The sequence below is a fragment of the Prionailurus bengalensis genome, chromosome C1, assembly GCF_016509475.1.
Source record: "Prionailurus bengalensis isolate Pbe53 chromosome C1, Fcat_Pben_1.1_paternal_pri, whole genome shotgun sequence".
Taxonomy (NCBI): domain Eukaryota; kingdom Metazoa; phylum Chordata; class Mammalia; order Carnivora; family Felidae; genus Prionailurus; species Prionailurus bengalensis.
Window position 1 is genome coordinate 190,174,906 of NC_057345.1, and position 19,215 is coordinate 190,194,120.

The 19,215-nt window shown below is 37.7% G+C and overlaps 1 protein-coding gene across 1 annotated transcript in view; it reads left to right on the forward strand.

The window, feature by feature from the left end:
• The window catches only part of LOC122481668 (cytochrome P450 20A1), an 82,186-nt gene extending 65,671 nt beyond the window's left edge, over positions 1-16,515 (forward strand). Inside the window, exons 12-13 of the mRNA XM_043577537.1 lie at positions 16,027-16,116; positions 16,280-16,515. Coding sequence (XP_043433472.1) covers positions 16,027-16,116; positions 16,280-16,430 — 241 coding nt within the window. The 3' untranslated portion in view covers positions 16,431-16,515. The remainder of the gene's footprint in view (positions 1-16,026; positions 16,117-16,279) is intronic.
• The last annotated feature ends 2,700 nt before the right edge of the window (positions 16,516-19,215 follow it).

Sequence of the window (19,215 nt, forward strand, 5' to 3'; positions counted from 1 at the left end):
TTCTATGATTTTAATGGACAATAATGTAAATACTACTCTATAGTAAAGGATGAAATACTATCAACTTTAAAAACTAGACTATTACAAAATTCTCAGCTGAAAAGAATGAAGACAAATGTCAAAACCTCAGTGTGGACTGGGACCAAATGGTGACATAGCAGGCTCCTGAATTTCCCTCCAGAAACATGGCAGCACTCAATGTTGCCATTCATGGAGCAAATCCCTCTGAGAGAAATCCAGAAACTAGCTTAGTGACTCCAACACAATGGGGCAAATGAGAAAATATCCACATTAAAACGTGTAGGAAAGGATGAGGCACACTCTTACCATAAACCTACCCCCAGCCCAGTGCCATATAATTGGGAGGGAACCCCCAACTGCCAGCTTCTCCCTGAGGATCAAAGGGTTTGGACTGTACTCTTACTGCCCCAAATTGAAGACTCTCACCTGAGATTTGGGTTTCCAAAACATGTAGCTCTAAAAGCCACCAGGGCTTGTGTTGATGAGTCCCACAGGCTTATACCACAGAAGCAGGCTCCCCCCCCCCCCACCTCCAAGAAACAATTCTTAAAGGTGCACAATGGGAGCATAGCACTTGCTGTGGCTTTTCCTCTAGGGCTCAGCACAGAGGAAGGAGTTTGACTGAAAATTTTAGAAGCTGCTGCCTGAGGGTCTAGCTTTTAGTTAGCACACATCTCCCTGTAATGGCCATGATCCTTCCTGAAACCTAGGGGAGCAAGTGGGCATGACCTAACCCCACTTCCAATTCACCCCAACAATAAAACCACGTCAGAGGACTCTCCCTTAGCACACATTTAGTGGCCTAACTTTTACAGCTGCTATCTGAGGGATATGCCCCAAATTACCTGTGATAGCTTGGGTTCTTGTATTCATAATTTCCATAGGATAATAGCAAACAAAGAAGTAGTTTTTAATAGGCATGCAGGTACTTACTGTGGCTAGCTCCCAGAGTTCAATCCAAAGGAGGTGGGCAAATGCCCATATTTCAGTCTTTATCTGGAAGGGGTTTGACTGCTTTCACATTGACAAAGTGTGATCCATAATCAAAATACCAATATTATTTTACACAGAACTAGAACAAGTAATCTTAAAACTTGTATGAAATGACAAAAGGCCTCGAGTAGCCAAAGAATATAATTCAACATAATAAAGTCCATATAGGACAGACCCACAGCCCACATCATCCTCAGTGGTGAAGAACAGAAAGCTTTCCCTCTAAGATCAAGAACAAGACAGGGGCACCTGGGTGGCTCAGTCGGTTAAGCATCTGACTTCAGGTCAGATCATGATCTCATGGCTCATGAGTTCGAGCCCCACATCAGACTCTGTGCTGACAGCTCAGAGCCTGGAGCCTGCTTCATATTCTGTGTCTCCCTCTCTCTGCCTCTTTCCCACTCATGCTCTGTCTCTTTCTCTCAAAAATAAATAAACATTAAAAAAACAAAGAAAACAGAGATGTTCAGTCTCACCACTTATATTCAACATAGTACTGGAAGCCCTAGCCACAGCAGTCAGACAAGAAAAATAAATAAAAGGCATCCAAATTGGTAAGGAAGAAATAAAACTGTTGCTATTTGCACATCTCATGATATTATATGTAGAAAACCCTAAACACTCCATCAAAAAACTACTAGAACTAATAAATTCAGTAAAGCTTCAGGATACAAAATTAATATACAGAAATCTGTAGCATTTCTGTACACTAATAATGAACTACCAGAAAGAGAAATTAAGAAAACAATCCGATTTACAATTACATTAAAAAAAACAAAAAAACAAAACTAAAACCTAGGGATAAATTTAACCAAGGATTGAAGGACCTATGCTCTGAAAACTATAAGACACTAATGAAGGAAATTGAAGATATATAAATAGAAAGGTGTATCATGCCCATGGACTGGAAGAATACTGTTAAAATGCCTATACTACCCAAAGCAATCTAATTCAATTGAATACCTATCAAAATACCAGTAGTGGGACACCTGGCTGGCTTGGTCAGTGGTGTGTGCGGCTCTTAATCTCGTGGTTGTGAGTTCAATCCCCATGTGGGGTGTGGAGATTACTTAAAAAAAATCTTTACAGGGGCGCCTGGGTGGCGCAGTCGGTTAAGCATCCGACTTCAGCCAGGTCACGATCTCGCGGTCCGTGTGTTCGAGCCCCGTGTCGGGCTCTGGGCTGATGGCTCAGAGCCTGGAGCCTATTTCCGATTCTGTGTCTCCCTCTCTCTCTGCCCCTCCCCCATTCATGCTCTGTCTCTCTCTGTCCCAAAAGTAAATAAAAGTTGAAAAAAAAAATTTAATAAAAAAATCTTTACAAAGCGGGGTGCCTAGGTGGCTTTCTGGGTTGAGCATCCGACTTCAGCTCAGGTCATGATATCATGGTCTGTGGGTTTGAGCCTCCTTTTGGGCTCTGTGCTAGCAGCTCAGAGCCTATAGCCTGCTTTGGATTCTGTGTCTCCCTCTTTCTTTCTGCTCCTTCTCCACTCACAGTCTCTCTTGCTCTCTCAAAAAATAAATAAACATTAAAAACAATTTTTTTTATTCTTGAAAAAAATACCAGTAGTGTTTTTCACAGAACTAGAATAGATAATCCTAAAAGTTGTATGGAATGATGAATAGCCAAAATAGCCAAAGCAGTCTTAAGAAAGAAGACGAAGCTATAGGTATTACAATCCCAGATTTGAAGTTACAACAAAGTTGTAATAATCAAAACAGTTTGATACTGGCACAAAAATAGGCACATTGATCAATGAAACAAAATTGGAGGTAGAAATAAACTCATACTTATGTGGTCAATTAATCTACAATAAAGGAGGTAAGAATACCCACAGTGGGGAAAGACAGTCTCTTCAATAAATGATGTTGGGAAAACTGGACAGCTATATGCAAAACAATGAAACTGGACCACTTTCTAACATTTTTTTAACGTTTATTCATTTTTGAGAGACAGAGCGTGAGTGCGGGATGGACAAAGAGAGAGGGAGACACAGAACCTGAAGCAGGCTCTAGCCTCTGATCTGTCAGCACAGAGCCTGATGCGGGGCTCGAACTCGTGGACGGCAAGATCATGACCTGAGCCGAAGTAGGACCCTTAGCTGACTGAGCCACCCAGGTGTCCCAAAACTGGACCACTTTCTTACACCATACACAAAAATAACTCAACATGGATTAAGGAACTAAATATGAGACCTGAAACCATAAAAGTTCTAGAAGAGAGACAGGCAGTAATTTCTCTGAAATTGGTTGTAGCAGGTCCTCCTAGATATGTCTTCTGAGGTGAGGGAAACAAAAACAAAAGTAAAATATTGGGACTACATCAAAATAAAAAACTTCTGTACAGCAAAGGAAACAACCAACAAACTAAAAGCCTACTGAATGGGAGAAGATATTTGCCAATAACATATCTGATAAAGAGTTAGTATCCAAAATATGTAAAGAACTTCTACAACTCAACACTCAAAACCCAAATAACCAACAAATGGGCAGAAGGGGCACTTGGGTGGCTCAGTTGGTTAAGTATGCAACTCTTGATTTCGGTTCAGGACATGACCTCAGCGGTTTGTGAGACCAAGTCCCAGGTCAGTCTCCTGTGCTGACAGTGCAGAGCCTGCTTGGGATTCTGTCCGTCTCTCTCTCTCTCTCTGCCCCTCACCCCGCTCACACTCTCTGTCTCTCAATATAAACATTAAAAAAATAATTAAAAAAAAAAATTAAAAATGGGCAGAAGAAATGAACAGATATTTCCCCAACAAGACATACAGGTGACCAACAGACACATGAAAAGATGTTTAACATTACTCATCCTAAGGAAATGCAAATCAAAACCCACAATGAGATATCACCTTACACCTGTCAGGATGGTGGAAACCAAAAACTCAAGAAACATCATGTGTTGGCAAGGATGTGGAGAAGAAAAAAAACCCTCTTGCACTGTTGTTGGTACTGTAAACTGGCACAGCCACTGAGGAAGACAACATGGAGGTTCCTCAAAAGATTAAAAAAGGAACTAAATACCCTATGATCCAGTAATTCCACTACTGGGTACTTACCCAAAGAATACAAAAACACTAATTCAGAAGGATATATGTATTCCTGTGTTTATAGCAGCATTATTTACAATAACCAATGTATGGAAGCAGCACAAGTGTCCATCAATAGATGAATAGATAAAGAAGATGTGGTATAGATTGGAGGAGCCAAGATGGTGGAACAGCATGAAAGTTTTTTGTGTGTCTTGTGTCCATGAAATACAGACAGACCAACACTAAACCATCCTGCACACCTAGAAAACTGATTGGATGATTAACACAACAATCTGCACAACCTGAAGCACAGAATTCAGCAGGAATTCACCCCAAAGGAGCTCAAAGAAACGACAGCCAGGGATTTAACCAACACAGGTATAAGCAAGATGTCTGAACCAGAATTTAGAATCAAGATAATAAGAATACTAGCCGGAGTCAAAAATAGATTAGAATCCCTTTCTGCAGAGATAAAAGAAGTAAAAACTAGTCAGAATGAAATAAAAAATGCTATAACTGAGCTGCAGTCACAGATGGATGCCGCAGCAGCAAGGCTGGATGAGGCAGAACAGAGACTCAGCTATATAGAGGACAAACTTACAGAGAATAATGAAGCAGAAAAAAAAGGGAGATTAAGGCAAAAGAGCACGATTTAAGAATCAGAGAAATCAGTGACTCATTAAAAAGGAACAACATCAGAATCATAGGGGTCCCAGAAGAGGAAGAGACAGAAATGGGGGTAGAAGGGTTATGTGAGGAAATCATAGCGGAAAACTTCCCTAACCTGGGGAAAGACACAGACATCAAAATCCAGGAAGCACAGAGGACCCCCATTAGATTCAACAAAAATCGACCATCAACAAGGCATATCACAAAATACCGTATCACAAAAGTCAAATTCACAAAATACTCAGGCAAGGAGAGAATCATGAAAGCAGTAAGGGAAAAAAATTCCCTAACCTACAAGGGAAGACAGATCAGGTTTGCAGCAGACCTACCCACAGAAACTTGGCAGGCCAGAAAGGAGTGGCAGGATATATTCAATGTGCTGAGTCAGAAAAATATGCAGCCAAGAATTCTTTATCCAGCAAGGCTGTTATTCAAAATAGAAGAGATAAAAAGTTTCCCGGACAAAAATTAAAGGAGTTTGTGACCACTAAACCAGCCCTGCAAGAAATTTTAAGGGGGACTCTCTGAGGGGAGAAAAGATGAAAAGATAAATACATACATGCATGCATGCATACATACATACGTACCAAAAGCAACAAAGATTAGAAAGGACCAGAGAACACCACCAGAAACTCCAACTCTACAAGCATTATAAATGGCAATAAATTCATATCTTTCAGTAGTCACTGTAAACATTAATGGACTCAATGCTCCAATCAAAAGACATAGGGTAACAGAATGGATAAAACAAGATCCATCTATTTGCAGTTTACAAGAGACCCACTTTAGACCTAAAGACACATTCAGATTGAAGATAAGGGGATGGAGAAACATCTTTCATGCTAATAGTCAACAAAAGAAAACCGGAGTAGCCATACTTATATCAGACAATCTAGACGTTAAAATAAAGACTGTATCAAGAGATGCAGAAGGGCATTTTATCATAATTAAGGGGTCTATCCACCAAGAAGACCTAACAATTGTAAACATTTATGTGCCAAATGTGGGAGAACCCAAATATATAAATCAATCACAAACATAAAGAAACTCATCAATAGTAATACCATAAAAGTAGGAGACTTCAACACCCCACTCACAGCAATGGACAGATCATCTAATCAAAAAATCAACAAGGAAACGATTTCTTTGAATGACACACTGGACCAGATGGACTTAACAGATATATTCAGAACATTTCATCCTAAAGCAGCAGAATATACATTCTTCTCCTGTGCACATGGAACATTCTCCAGAATAGAACATATACTAGAACACAAATCAGCCCTAAGTAAGTACAAAAAGATCAAGATCATACCATGCATATTTTCAGACCACAACGCTATGAAACTTGAAATCAACCACAAGAAAAAATTTGGAAAGGTAACAAATACTTGGAGTCTGAAGAACATGCTACTAAAGAATGAATGGGCTAACCAAAGCAGTTAAAGAGGAAATTAAAAAGTACATGGAAGTCAATGAAAACGATAACATTACAACCCAAAACCTCTGGTACGCAGCAAAGGCGGTCATAAGAGGAAAGTATATAGCAATCCAGGCCTTCCTAAAGACAGAAGAAAGATCTCAAATTCACAACCTAACCTTATGCCTTAAGGAGCTGGAAAAAGAACAGTAAATAAAACCCCAAACCAGTAGAAGACAGGAAATAAACATTAGAGCAGAAATTAATGTCATCGAAACCAAAAAACCAGTAGAACAGATCAATGAAACCAGAAGCTGGTTCTTGGAAAGAATTAATAAAGTTGATAAACCACTAGCCAGTTTGTTCAAAAACAAAAAGGAAAGGACCCAAATAAAATCAAGAATGGAAGAGGAGAGATCACAACCAACACAGCAGAAATACAAACAATAATAAGAGAATATTATGAGCAATTATATGCCAATAAAATGGGCAATCTGGAAGAAATGGACAAATTCCTAGAAACATATACACTACCAAAACTGAAACAGGAAGAAATCGCAAATTTGAACAGACCCATAACCAGTAAGGAAATCGAATCAGTAATCAAAAATCTGCCAAAAGACAAGAGTCCAGGGCCAGATGGCTTTCCAGGGGAATTCTACCAAACATTTAAGGAAGGCGTTCCAAAAAATAGAAATGGAAGGAAAACTTCCAAGCTCTTTCTATGAAGCCAGCATTACCTTGATTCCAAAAGCAGACGGAGACCCCACTAAAAAGGAGAACTACAGACCAATTTCCCTGCTGAACGTGGATGCAGAAATCCTCAACAAGATATTAGCCAACCGGATCCAACACTACATTAAAAAAATTATCCACCACGAGCAAGTGGGATATACCTGGGATGCAGGGCTGGTTCGATATCTGCAAAACAATTAATGTGATTCATCACATCAATAAAAGAAAGGACAAGAACCACATGATCCTCTCAATAGATGCAAGGAAGCATTTGACAAAATACAGCATCCTTTCTTGATAAGGACCCTCAAGAAAGTAGGGATAGAAGGAGCATACCTCAAGATCATAAAAGCCATATATGAAAGACCCAAACGCTAATATCATCCTCAATGGGGAAAGAGGGAGAGCTTTCCCGCTAAGGTCAGGAACAAGACAGGGATGTCCACTCTCGCCACTGTTATCCAACATAGTATTGGAAGTCTTAGCCTCTGCAATCACACAACACAAAGAAATAAAAGGCGTCCAAATCGGCTAGGAGGAGGTCAAACTTTGACTCTTCGCAGATGACATGGTACTCTATACGGGAAACCCTAAAGATTCCACTGAAAAACTGCTAGAACTGATTTGTGAATTCAGCAAAGTTGCAGGATATAAAATCAATGCACAGAAATAGGTTGCATTCCTATATACCAACAGTGAAGCGACAGAGAAATCAAGAAATCGATCCCATGTACAGTTACACCAAAAACCATAAAATACCTAGGAATAAATCTAACCAAAGAGGTGAAAAATCTATGCACTGAAAACTATAGAAAGCCTAGGAAAGAAATTGAAGAAGACAACAACAACAACAAAAAAAAAAAATGGAAAGAGATTCCATGCTCCTGGATAAGAAGAACAAATGTTAAAATGTCGATACTACTCAAAGCAATCTACATATTCAATGCAATCCCTATCAAAATAACACCAGCATTCTTCACAGAGCTAGAACAAATGATCCTAAAATTTGTATGGAACCAGAAAAGACCCCGAATAGCCAAAGCAATCTTGAAAAAGGAAACCAAAGCAGGAGGCATCACAATCCTGGACTTCAGGCTGTACTACCAAGCTGTAATCAAGACAGTATGGTACCGGCACAAGAACAGACACTCAGATCAATGGAACAGAATAGAGAACCAGAAATGGACCCACAAACGTATGGCCAACTAATCTTTGACAAAGCAGGAAAGAATATCCAATGGAATAAAGACAGCCTCTTCAGCAAGAGGTGCTGGGAAAACTGGACAGCAACATGCAGAAGAATGAACCTGGACCACTTTCTTACACCATACACAAAAATAAACTCAAAATGGATGAAAGACCTCAATGGAAGACAGGAAACCATCAAAATCCTCGAGGAGAAAGCAGGCAAAAACCTCTTTGATCTTGCCCGCAGCAACTTCTTACTCGACATGTCTCCGGAAGCAAGGGAAACCAAAGCAAAAATGAACTACTGGGATCTCATCAAAATAAAAAGCTTCTTTCTGCACAGCGAAGGAAACAATCAGCAAAATGAAAAGGCAACTGATAGAATGGGAGAAGATATTTGCAAATGACCTGTCAGATAAAGGGTTAGTATCCAAAATCTACAAAGAACTTATCAAAGTCAACACCCAAAAAACAAATAATCCAGTGAAGAAATGAGCAAAAGATCTGAATAGACACTTCTCCAAAGAAGACATCCAGATGGCCAACCAACACATGAAAAAATGCTCAACATCACTCATCATCAGGGAAATACAAATCAAAACCACAATGAGATACCACCTCACACCTGTCAGAATGACTAAGATCAACAACTCAGGCAACAACAGATGTTGGCGAGGATGCAGAGAAAGAGTATCTCTTTTGCACTGCTGGTAGGAATGCAAGCTGGTGCAGCCACTCTGGAAAACATTATGGAGGTTTCTCAAAAAAACTGAAAATAGAACTACCCTACGACCCAGCAATTGCACTGCTAGGCATTTATCCAAGGGATACAGGTGTGCTGTTTCAGAAGGACACATGCACCCCCATGTTTATAGCAGCACTATCCACAATAGCCAAAGTATGGAAAGAGCCCAAATGTCCCTTGATGGATGAATGGACAAAGAAAATGTGTTATATATATACAATGGATTATTACTCGGCAATCAAAAAGAATGAAATGTTGCCATTTGCAACTACGTGGTTGGAACTCCAGGGTATTATGCTAAGTGAAATTAGTCAGAGAAAGACAAAAATCATATGACTTCACTCATATGAGGACTTTAAGAGACAAAACAGGTGAACATAAGGGAAGGGAAACAAAAATAATATAAAAATATGGAGGGGGACAAAACAGAAGAGACTCATAAATATGGAGAACAAACTGAGGGCTACTGGAGGAGTTGTGGGAAGAGGGGTGGGCTAAATGCATAAGGGTCACTAAGGAATCTACTCCTGAAATCATTGGTGCACTATATGTAACTAATGTGGATGTAAATTAAAAAAAAGAAAAAGAAGAAGAAGATGTGATAATACCCAACCATAAAAAGAACAAAATCTTGCCATTTGCAACAATGTGGATGGATCTAGAAAGTATAATGCTAAGTGAAATAAGTCAGCCAGAGGGAGACATACAGTATACACTCATATGTGGAATTTAAGAAACAAAACGAACAAAGGAGAAGAAAAAGAGACCAACCAAAAACTAGAGTTTTCTTTTTTGTTTTTTTGTTTTGTTTTTTTGAGAGAGACAGAGTGTGAGCAGGGGAAGGGAAGACAGGCAGACACAGAATCTGAAGCAGGCTTCAGGCTCTGAGCTATCAGCACAGAGCCAGATGCAGGGATCGAACTCAGGAACTGTGAGTTCATGACCTGAGTTGAAGTCAGACACTCCTCCGAGCCACCCAGTCACCCTCAATAACTAGACTCTTAACTGTAGAGAACCAACAGATTTTTACCAGAGGGAAGGTGAGGAGGATGGGTGAAATAGATGAAGGGGATTAATAGTGCACTTACCTTGATGAGCACTATGTAATATATGGAGTTGTTGAATCACTGTATTGTACACCTGAAACTATTATAATACTGTATATTAACTACACTGAATTAAAATTTTAAATTTATATTTAAAAATTATTTAATAAATTAAATTAACAATCCTTTAATTTTCGTAAAGAAAAGATACATGCACTCCTATGTTTATTGCAATATTTAAAAGATTTTTTAAGTTTATTTATTTTGAGAGAGAGTGAGCAAGCAGGGAAGGGGCAGAGAGAGAGGATCCCAAGCAGGCTCCATGGTGCCAGCACAAAGCCCAGCACAGGGTTTGTTCCCATAAACCATGAGATCATGACCTGAGCCAAAACCAAGAGTCACATGCTTAATCAACTCAGCCACCCAGGTGCCCCTATTACATCATTATTTACAATAGCTAAGACGTAGAAGCAACCCAAATGTCTACTGATACATGAATGGATAAGGAAGATGTAGTGTATGTACACAATGAAAATTACTCTGCAGTTAAAGAGAGTAAAGTCGTGCCATTTGTGACAACATAAATGGACCTAAAGGGTATGATGCTAAGTGAAATAAGTTAGAGAAAGACAAACACCAAATGATATTTACTTGTAATTGGAACCTAAAAAAATAGAACAAATAGTTATGGACTCATAAATTCGGAGAACAAATTGGTGGTTGCTGGGGTTGGGAGGGGATAGGCAAAGAAGGTGAAAGGGATTAAGAATACAGACTTAGATTTATAAGTAAGTCATGGGGATGGAATCTACAGCATAGGGAATATAAGTCAATAATATTTTAATAATTTCTGTGGTGACAGATGGTAACTATACTTATGGTGAGCGTTTCATAATGTATGTAATTGTCAAATCACTATGTTGTACACCTGAAACTAATACAATATTACATGTCAGCTATACTTCAATTAGAAATTTTTAAAAAGGTTATCTAAATCAGAAAGAAGTAGGGGCGCCTGGGTGGCTCAGTCGGTTAAGCCTCCAACTTTGGCTCAGGTCATGATCTCGAGGTCCGTGAGTTCGAGCCCTGCGTCGGGCTGTGTGCTGACAGCTCAGAGCCTGGAGCCTGTTTCAGATTCTGTGTCTCCCTCTGACCCTCCCCTGTTCATGCTCTGTCTCTCCCTGTCTCAAAAATAAATAAAACATTAAAAAATTTTTTAAAAATAAATAAATCAGAAAGAAGTAAAGTTGTCTCAATTTGCAGATGACATGATATTATATATAGTAAACCCTAAAAATTCTGCCAAAAATTGTTAGAAATAATAAACTCAGTAAAGTTGCATGACACAAAATCAATATGCAAAAATAAGTGGCATTTCTATATGCAACAATGAATTATCAGAAAGAAATGATATAATCCCATTTACATCAAAAAGTAAAATATTTAGGAATAAATTCAATGAAGATGAAAGATCTATATACTGAAAACTAAAATATTGATGAAAATAGTTGAAGTAGGAAAGATAATCTATGTTCTTGGATTGCAGTAATTAATAATGTTGAAAGTGAAATAAGGCAGTCAGAGAAAGACAGATACCATGATTTCACAAATATGTGGAATTTGAGAAACTTAACAGATGACCATAGGGGAAGGGAAGCAAAAAGTAAGATGCAAACAGAGAGGGAGGCAAACCATAAGAGACTCCTAAATACAGGGAACTAACTGAGGCTTGATGGGGGTGGGAGGTTGGAGGGTGGGGAAAATGGGTAATGGGCATTGAGGAGGGCATTTGTTGGGATGAGCCCTGGGTGTTGTATGTAAGTGATGAATCATGGGAATCTACTCCTGAAGCCAAGACTACACTGTATGTTACCTAACTTGACAATAAAATAATAATAATAATGGCAACATAAATCTACAAAAAAAAAAAAAAAAGAATAATGTTGAAGTGCCCTTAGTAGCCAAAATGATTTACAGATTCAAGACAATTCCTTTCAGAATCCTAATATCGGCGTGCCTGGCTGGCTCAGTCAATGCAGTGTGCAACTCTTGATCTCAGGTTCGTAAATTTGAACCCCACATTGGGTATAGAGATTACTTAAAAATAAAACCTTAAATGCTTTTTCAAAATCCTAAGGTCATTTTTCACAGAAGAAATAAACAATCCTTATGTTCGTGTGGAACCACAAAAGACCCAGAATAGCTAAAGCAGTCTTGAGAAAGAAGAGTAAATCTGGAGGCATTATACTTCTTAATTTCAAACTATAGTATAAAGCTTTAGTAATCGAAATAATGTGGTACTAGCATAAAAACACAGATCAGAGACGCATAGACACATAGTCCGTAAATAAACCCATATATATGTGGTCATTTTTTAAAAATTTTTTTAATGTTTATTTATTTTTGAGAGACAGAATGCGAGTGGGTTGGGACAGAGCGAGAGGGAGGCACAGAATCCGAAGCAGGCTCCAGGCTCTGAGCTGTCAGCATAGAGCCTGATGCGGGGTTCGAACTCACGAGCTGTGAGATCATGACCTGAGCTGAAGTCGGACATTCAAACAACTGAGCCACCCAGGGGCCCGTATGGTCAGTTATTTTTTAACAAAGGAGGCAAGAATAAGCAATGGGGGAAAGGATAGTCTGTTCAATAAATGGTTCTCGGAAACCTGGATATTCGTATGCAGAAGAATAAAACTGGACTCCTAACGTACACCATGCACAAACACAACTCAAAATGGAATAATACTTAAGTGTAATAGCTGAAACCCTAAAACTCCTAGAAGAAAACATAAGGGGTAAGATTCTTCACGTATATGTTGGAAGTGGTTTCTTGGATTTGACACCAAAAGCAAAGGCAGCACAAGTCAAAATAAATATATGGGACTACATCAGAATAAAAAGCTGCATAGTAAAAGAAACCATCAACAATATGAAAAGGTAACTTATGGAGTGGGAGAAAGTATTTGCAAACCACACATCCAATATTGGCTTAATAAAACTATTTAAGGAAGTCATACAATTCAATAGCTGAAAAAGAATAACCCAATTTTAAAAATGGGCAAAGGACCCAAATAGACATTTTTCCAAAGAAGACATGCAAATGGCTGAGAGGTACATGAAAAGGTGCTTAACATCACTCATCAGAAAAATGCAAATATATACCACAGTGAGAGATCATCTCACATATGTTGAGATTCAAAAAGGTAAGACATGACAAATGCTGGCAAGGATGTGGATAAAAGGGAAGCCTTGTATACTGTTGGTGTGAATGTAAATTGCTACAACCACAGTGGAAAATAGTATGGGTATTCTTCAAGAAATTAAAAATAAAACTACCATATCATCCAGAAGTGCCACTTGCTGCATATATATTCAGAAGAAATGGTGTTGTCATCTTGAGATATCTGTACTTACGTATATCGCAGTATTATTTACAAGTATGAAAATGACTTAAGTGTCTGTCAGTGGGTAAATGGATAAAGAAGTGAATAGTCCACTCTATCTATATATCTGTATGTCTATATATAGATATATATATGTAGATATATTCCTCTCTCTATATATACCTGTATAGATAGAGTAGAATATTATTGAGCCCTAAAAAAGAAGCAAATCCTGCTACTTGTGCAACATGGATGAACCTGGAGGGCATAATACTAAGTGAAATGAGCCAGACAGAGAACTGCATTGTAGCACTTACATGTGTAATATGGAGGGGGGCGAGGGGGAAGGTCAAACACATAGAAGCAGAGAGTAGAATGGTCCTTTCCAGGGACTGCAGGTAGTGGTAGGGGAAAGAGAGCTGCTGGTAAAAGGGTACAAACTTTCAGTTATAAGATGAGTAAGGTCTGTGGATCTCCTGTATAATGTGATGACCATGTTTGATAATACTGTATAGTGTCATTGAGATTTGCTAAGATAGTAGAAATTAAGTGTTCTCCCCACACAGACACAAAATAGTAACTCTGTATTGTGGGGGGTGTGCTAATTAACTTAAGGGTGGGAATTCTTTCAAAATGTGTACATATATCAGATCATATTGTATACTTTAAATACATAACATTTGTCAAATATACTGAAAACTAAAAAAACCAAAATCCCTCAGTATTTAGGATTAAACTATTTTTAGTTTGGATTTCATTTTATTCTTAATCGTAAAAATTGTGAGGTGTTTTATAAAGTAATTGGAAAAATCAAGTTTTATTCTTTTTTAAAATCTAAGAACACATAGAGGTACCTGGGTGGCTCAGTCATTTGAGCATCTGACTCTTGATTTCAGCCCAAGTCATGATCCTGGGATCGTGGGATTGAGCCCCATGTTGGGCTCTATGCTGAGCATGGAGCCTGCTTAAGATTCTTTCTCTCTGCCCTTTTTCCCTACTCATGTGCTCACGCTCTCTCTCTCTCTCTCTCTCTCTCTCTCTCTCTCTCTCAAAATTAAAAACAGGGGGTGCATGGGTGGCTCAGTTGTTTGAGTGTTCAACTTCAGCTCAGATCGTGATCTTACACTTCATGGGTTTGAGCCTGGTCTTGGGCTCTGTGCTTACAGCTCGGAGCCTAGAGCCTGCTTCAGATTCTGTGTCTGCCTCTCCCCCCGAATTGTGCTCTGCCTCTCTTAAAAATAAATAAATAAACATTAGAGGGGAAAAATAAATAGAAACCGGGTATTTAAAAAAAATAAAATAAAAATAAAAAATAAAATAATTTAAAAAATAAAAACATGTAGATACCTTCAGGTAAAAATTTAGGGTCTCAGTTTTTAAGATAGTTTATAAAAGGTAAAGCTAATTGGGGTGCCTGCCTGGCTCAGTCTGAAGAACATGTGATTCTTGATCTTAGGGTCACGAGTTCGAGCCTCACCTTGGGTGTAGAGATTACTTAATTATAAATTTTTTATTTTATTTATTTTGTTTTAAGTAAGATCTATATGCAACATGGAACTTAAACTCACAACATTGAGGTCAAGAATTGCATGCTCCACCAACTGAGCCAGCCAGGCACCCCAGAGATTATTTAAATAAATAAATAAAAACTTTAAAAAAAAAACAACAAAAAAAGGAGGGGTGCCTGGGTGGCTTAGTCGGTTAAGCGTTGGACTGTTGATTTTGGCTCAGGTCATGATCTCATGGTTCATGAGATTGAGCCCCACATTGGGCTCTACACTGACAAAACAAAACCTGCTTGGGATTCTCCCTCCCCTCTCTTTTTGCCTCTCCCCTCTCGTGGTCTCTCTCTCTCAAAATAAATAAATAAACTTAAAAAAAAAGAAAACTTTAAAAGAAAGGAAAAGCCGATTTAATTTGATATAATTGTTACATGGACTGTAATGTAAGTCTGGTATATTCCAATTGTGAAACATAATTTACACTTTTTTAAAAGAAAATGAAAGCAGAATTATTTTTTTCCCACAGTATGGTTTAGGTCTTTTATTTCTCTATTTATTTTTAAGTAGTCTCAACACCCACCGTGGGGCTGGAATTCACAGCCCCAAGATCAAGAGTCCCATGCTCTACCAGCTGAACAGCTAAGCACCCGTGGTTTAGATCTTTTAACACTTGTGTGTTTTGTTTTGTTTTGTTTTGTTTTAAGAGAGAGAGAAAGCGGAGGAGGGGCAGAGAGAGAGAGAGGGAGAGAGAGAGAAACACAAGCAGTCTCTGCACTGTCATCGAGGAGCCTGATTTGGGTCTAAATCTCTCAACCGTGAGATCATGACCTGAGCCGAAATCAAGAGTCAGGGACTTAACTGCCTGAACCACACAGGACCCCACGAAATACATTTGAATTGTAGAGACATTGTAAGATGCTTCACATTTTGATGAGATGGTCTTATGTAACAGATGTTTTTAATGCTCTTAAATTTAAATAATTCATTATGTGATTTTGTATGATTTAGCCTTATATCTCATAAAATGATGTACACCCAGTTACACTTTCATCCCTTGCTGATTCCAGAGAAATGTATTTTGTATCTATTGTGTAGAAATAATAAATTAAGCAGAAAAAGACTCAATATATGTTTAATAGTTTGAGAACATAATAGGTGAAATTGAAATACAATTTTGACGGCAGTTTTTATTTTTAACATTTTTCAGACTTTGTTAGATACCTATCTATGTTTTTATAGTACAAATAAGTAAGATGCCAGTGGAGCTGTTTTGATCTGCCCAAATCTTCTTTTTAGATTTGATCCAGACCGGTTTGATGACGAGTCAGTAATGAAAACTTTCTCCTTGCTTGGATTCTCAGGCACACAGGAATGCCCAGAGTTGAGGTGGGTGATAGAGAAAGGAAAGTAAAAGGAAAGATGCCAAATTTTATACTTAGAATTTTGATGATTACTGCTGAGGAGAATAAGCAACCTATATAATTATGTATAATTATATAAAAATGTAATTGTTCATCTTTAGTAATTGGTTGACTTTCCTCCTGTCTAGGTTTGCATATATGGTGACCACAGTACTTCTGAGTGTATTGGTGAGAAGGCTGCACCTACTTTCTGTGGAGGGACAAGTTATTGAAACTAAGTATGAACTGGTAACATCATCCAAGGAAGAAGCTTGGATCACTGTCTCAAAGAGATATTAAAATTTTATACATTCAGCTTTCTGGAGGAAAATGATGGTTTAGAAAAATCTGTATTAAATCCTTTTATAAACTAAGTAATACTGTGGAATATAAATACATACTAGTACTTCATTATGTAAATTTGGATTTTTGTATATCAGATTTTCTTAATTCATGATATACATTGATTCTTATTATATCAATATAATGATAATTTTAATGGGAAGCTCTCTGCTTTTTTGTTTTATCACTTTCTTTTTAAATTTTTTTTTTTCAACGTTTTATTTATTTTTGGGACAGAGAGAGACAGAGCATGAACGGGGGAGGGGCAGAGAGAGAGGGAGACACAGAATCGGAAGCAGGCTCCAGGCTCTGAGCCATCAGCCCAGAGCCTGACGCGGGGCTCGAACTCACGGACAGTGAGATCGTGACCTGGCTGAAGTCGGACGCTTAACCGACTGCGCCACCCAGGCGCCCCTGTTTTATCACTTTCTATGCCATTATCTTCATATTATTTTTCTTTGATCTCTAATGCTCTTTTTTAAAATCTCTAATATTCTTGAAGAGAGACATTATTTTTGCACACTTTGGCAAGTCATGTTTTCTAAATATTTATAAAAGGGAAACATAATCCTAACTTCTTTTCATACTTCCAGTAAATCATTTTAATGGGGGAAAATAAGAACTTCCCATTATGTTATTTCTTGGGTTAAGATTTTTATTTTCTGAGTATAAATTAGTTTGTGTTTAGTCGTTATTAGTAGGTTTGAGTAACCTACCTTGTATTTGCTTATTTTTATACCTCCCCAGACAATACTGTTCATTTCATGACTTATACAAGGATCATCATTTTGAGCAGTTCTAAATCATTTGGAAACTACTACCATTGTTTTTGAATGTGTTTTTGAAGCGCCTCTCCTAAGGGACAAACTAAGATTGAGGCTTGTCTTTTCTTTTGTTTGGCTGGAAGTATTACTGGCACTATATTACTTCACCAATTCTCATTTGGGGAAACAACTGAATTCTACTTTGTTGTTATTATGTCATGTACTAAATATAATGAACTTCAATGATTAGGAAATGAGAGAGCACTAACCAAAAAAACAAAACCAAATTAAAAAGAAAACAAAACATGGATGAAAATAATTTGCAAAACATCTGATAGGGATAATATCCATATGATATATAAATAGCTCTTACAGATTGGTGAGAAAACATAATAGAAAAATGGTCAAAAGACATGAATAAACTATTCTTAGAGGAGGAAATAGCTATTAAAATTTTAGAAAAAAGGGTTAGTCCAACTAGTAAGTAAAGGAATTTGGGGGCTATTTTAAACACTTTAAGTATCTTTCAAAATTTTACTTATTTACACTGATAAGTTTTATATTTAATACTGTTTTATTGATAGCATTATAGTTTTGTCCACCTTTTCTGGTTACATTGTTCTTGAGAATTCTTTTAAGACAACAACTGAAGGAAATATGGCAAGTGCAGATAGAGAGGAAAGGAAGAAAAATGATAACTATTTGCAAATGGGTTTATTTTTGACACTGCTGAATTCCACTTGTAATTTTAGTTTCAAGATTGTACCCTAGTTATTGAGTTATTTTATGCTGTGTTTATGGTCAGATTGCCAACATTTTAGAACTAGCTAGGAGTGGTTAAGATAGAATTTAAGTAATTAGATGCAGCTTTTATTTCTGCCAAAAATATCTAATTTATGGAATAATTTAAATTCCAAAACTTTAAGTGAAATGTATTCTTAGTTTCCAGCATCATGTTGTTTCCAAAAAGGCACACTGTTAAGTTCCCACCTATCATTTTCTATGGTTTTGTGTGTATCCATATTTTCCTTTGTTATCCCAGTACCTTGATTGGTTTGGAAACTGGCAGTGGAAAGTTAGAGTAGGCAATTGATATGTAAACCAAGTGTCAGTAAAATCAGTTTGAGGTAAGTTGTATTTTAAAGCAAGTGAGACCTGATCAGCAATCATCAAGGCAAAAACAGAGTAGTTGAGCCAAAGGGTCAAGGAATTGGTATATTGCCAATATACAAGCCAATGTATTAATTACTACTGGTTTGAGTCAACGAAAATAAAAGAATCAGCTGAATAAGCACATTTTTATCCATGGTTATATGGCTAACTTAAAACATTACAAATAAATTATCTTCTAGAGGATTTTTTTAAAATAAAAATATTGTTAATTATGTATGAAATAGGTTATCCATTCACTGTTCTTACTTGACCCTTTGTATTTATCAAAGACTGAAATTATAGTAGCCTCAGTGTTACTCATGGCTAGTAACATGACACTAAGCAGGACTCAAATTTTGTAGCTTTTTGGATTTTTAAAAACTATTTATTACCTGATTTTGATCTGCATTCTTTTTTTTTTTAATTTTGTTTTTTTTAACGTTTACTTATTTTTGAGACAGAAAGAGACAGAGCATGAACGGGGGAGGGGCAGAGAGAGAGGGAGACACAGAATCGGAAACAGGCTCCAGGCTCTGAGCCATCAGCCCAGAGCCCGACTCGGGCTCGAACTCAAGGACCGTGAGATCGTGACCTGAGCTGAAGTCGGACACTTAACCGACTGAGCCACCCAGGCGCCCCTGATCTGCATTCTTTTCAAATGTTAATAAGTTTATTGTTAAAAACACCAGCACAACACACATTTTTTATGGAAAGAAAGGATTCTTCCACACTTCGTGCTAATAAAATTCAAGACAGAATTAATTCTGTGCATGGGAAAAATGAAAAACTCACATACTGTTATATCTGGCCCACAAATGTGCAGTCCC